The sequence below is a fragment of the Tribolium madens genome, unplaced genomic scaffold, assembly GCF_015345945.1.
Source record: "Tribolium madens isolate multiple individuals breed KSU strain unplaced genomic scaffold, Tmad_KSU_1.1 Scaffold_1;HRSCAF=32;Tcas5.2_LG8, whole genome shotgun sequence".
Lineage (NCBI taxonomy): Eukaryota > Metazoa > Arthropoda > Insecta > Coleoptera > Tenebrionidae > Tribolium > Tribolium madens.
In genome coordinates, this window is record NW_025400984.1 from 8,964,725 (window position 1) to 8,968,133 (window position 3,409).

Consider the following 3,409-nt stretch of genomic DNA (forward strand, 5'->3'; position numbering starts at 1 on the left):
GCTCAAAAACAATAATTGATTTTTTGTAATCGACTAAAATAGGGAGCAAAAAATTATCAGCAAAGTGCCAAATAAATTATGGAATAATTTCCTTCAAACTGAAAATGTTTTGTTTTGGCACAAATACTCGAACAGGTCAATACATAATTTTCAATTTGATGTGAAACTTCTGTTTTTTACCTAATTTCATAGATCTTTTAATTGTCGAAATGGCAACAAAATGAAATATTACATAAAGTTGTAGAAAAAAAATCATCCAAAAAATGAAATAACATCAACATACAATTTTTATTCAAGTTGAATTTTTTAAAAAGAAAATTGACACAGGTCAAATAGTTGAGCATTTTTTGCAAAACAAAATATTTTCAGTTTTAGTAAAATTTTTAATTTATATTTTATAATCAACAAATTTAGATTAATGTAGAAATTTAGTCTTAACCAATCTTTAGATTTCTGAAAGAAATTTTCAGCACAAAAAAATACTTTGATTTGATATAATTGTAAATTCGGACTAAAATACGGAGCAAGAATTATCAGCAGCTTCAATTAAATTAAGTAATGTATATGCCACTATTGGAATTATCAAATTTTAAATATGTTATTAACTATTTTCAAAATTTTATTTTATGGAACAAACCGTAGTTTGCATTAATTTTTGTTATGTGCAAATGCAAACTTTGAAAATATTCATAAATTACTAAATTCTGGGTTAAAATAGGAAGTGAGACGCCATTTGAAATAATTCGCAATATTAGAGTTTTTGCTCCCTATTTTAATCTCAGTTCTCACAATTGTTGTCAAATTGTGTTCCAAAATTTTCAAAACTCTTATAGCACAACCCGTTAAATATCACCATCATTGTTATTTTAATTAAACCACCCTGTATATAAAACATATATGAATTAAAAACAAAAACTTTATTTTTTGGATACAATCCAAAAGGACTCAATAAAATAGTAGGTACCTGAAATATGTAGTATTTTTTTTATTTCTAGTCACTATTGTTGCTGTTTAAATGTGTTTTTGAAATTAAAAAAAATATATTTGTAACACCTAAAAAGTTACCAATGGTTATTATTTTAATTAAATCACCCCATATATGGATCAAAAACACAGTACAAAGAGGAGAAGATGATTTTGTTAATACAATTTTTTCAAGCATTTTTGTAATTAAAATTGTTGAATATTTCAATTTCTTCACAGCCACATTCTTACAAAACTGAAATATGTGATTTGGATGTTTTCAGTTTTTGCAATTTGAGACATCCCTTGTTCAATATGGAACACAGGTCTTAAACTTAACATTTTTTAAAAAATCGCATCACAACCATCCTGAATAATAGAAAAGTCTAACAATGATGATTTCCTAAAAAAACATTGAGCCAAAACAGAACCATAGTTTTTTCGAGTCCTGTATCACATTATTATCATAATATCGAAAAACTTTGGTCTAATAATAAATAGTGCCTACAGAGGATCGGTGATATGATTTCCATCATTAAAAAACACAGACACATTATAAAAAATGAAGAAAGTCCCTAAACAAAAAACCCATCTCATCTTACCAACTCATCAACACCACCTCGCCCCCACTACCAACAAAACCACAGTGGCCACTTTTTGCGCCACTTTGGAGCCCCCCGAATACGGCGAATGCAATTTCTGGTTGTTGACAATTTGGTTTTGATCGAGTACCATGATGGTTTTCGTCGTGGTCAACGGTGGTGCCACTGCTTGGTTTATACCATCGATGGAGGATTCGCAACTGATTTCCAGCGGCGTTCTAGCCCGGTTTTGGGCGATTTTTTTGTCCAAGTGGAGAGATAGTATGCTGATTGTGCTTTTTAGGTGGATTCGGTCGGTTGACGGTTTTGTAGGTGAGGAGCTTAATTCCTGGATCAGCTTACCGGAAACGGGCTGTTTGTTCAAGTACCAAGTCAGGGTTGGCTTAGGGTCGCCGAAACCGGAAGTGCATTTGGCCCGGAGCTCGTCGCCGAGGAGGTAGCTGTCCTGAAGGTGCTCGATTTTAGGCCGCTCTTCAGGAAGAGCTGAAAAAGTTTCAGGCATAAAACAGAGTGCATTGCCTAAAATTATTTACAACTATGCAGCGTGTCCCAAAAATAAGTTACAATACAAAGTTGTGTTTTTTTAAATAAAAAAAAATAGAAGTTAAACTTCTATTGACCGATTTTGCTTAGTTTTTGAAATAAGTTGGTATTATTAATAAAAACGTACTTTTTTTTTCAAATTTATTAACCCAAAAGTTAAGACAGCTAAAAAAAACACTTTAAAGAGGGAAGTACGAACTAAAAATGCAACATTTTTTAATTTTTTTACAAAAAATGCTCAAGCTTTGTTCGGGTTTGTTAAATATTTATTTAAAAAACACAAAAATCTAAACGTAAGCAATTACAAAATTTTGTATGATTTCTGTGTTTTTTAATTGTGTTTATTTTTTCATTGATTCTGGATTATTTTATGTTTTTAAAGAAATTGAAATTAAAATTGTTGTATTTCACTGTTATATCTTTTTTATTCTTGCTTCACTTGTTTTCGATTTTTTTCTCTAGTTTTTTTTCTCACTTAAACTTAATAACATTCGTTAAGAAATGATTTCAGTGCATTCTGTATTCTTCAAAATACCAAAATGTAATTAAGAAAGTTTTATAATTAACGAATACAGCACTAGTAAAATCATTTACCTAAACTATCAACTCAAAAATTCGAGGTTCGAATATGGATTGTGCCACTTTTTTTTATTATGTTTATTGTATAAATATAATTTACTGTATAAAATTTGGCCAAACAAGTAGTAAAAATTATAATAAATAATAAGAATTTATAATTAAAATCAAAGTGAATATAAAAATTAAAATGTACACTACACAAAAATCTAAGTGCGGGCAATGGAAAATTTTTGTTTCATTATAAAATCAGGTTTTTTATTTCAAATTTAAGCTGCTCTTACTATAAAGTGTTTCTTTATTTATTTATTTATTTTTCGTGTGTATTTTATGAAATTTTCTGTTTTGTTTTGAAAAAATAAATAAAAAGAAAATCAAACACTGTTTTTTGTTCCCACCTCACCACAAAACGCCAACACAACAAAATAATTTAAGCTAAAATCAAAACCAACATAATTAAAATGCATAATTTCATTAAATATAAAGATATAAGTGCAAATACACAAAATTCACTAATTAATTTTTTAGATGATTTTAAGATCAGTGTTTGTTAATTGTGTTTACTTTTTTATTAATTTTGAGCTATTTAAAGTTCTTAAAATATTACAGTCGAAAAGTTAAAAAATGCAAAAGTTTGTTAAAAGTTAAATAACTTAAAAAAATTAAATGGAACACGTAATTTTTTATTTTTGCATCTCATAGACTGATAAATTGTCTATCTAAAA

General features: G+C 28.1%; 1 protein-coding gene across 2 annotated transcripts in view; it reads right to left on the bottom strand.

Annotated features, from left to right (window-relative positions):
• Positions 1-517: 517 nt before the first annotated feature.
• The window catches only part of LOC123003679, a 46,685-nt gene continuing 43,793 nt past the window's right edge, over positions 518-3,409 (bottom strand). The window contains exon 3 of one of the 2 annotated variants that reach the window (XM_044396606.1): positions 518-2,036. In XM_044396606.1, the coding sequence (XP_044252541.1) occupies positions 1,573-2,036 (464 nt within the window). In that variant the 3' untranslated portion in view covers positions 518-1,572. Of the gene's footprint in view, positions 2,049-3,409 lie in introns of both variants that reach the window. The other variant, XM_044396605.1, reaches the window with a different exon arrangement.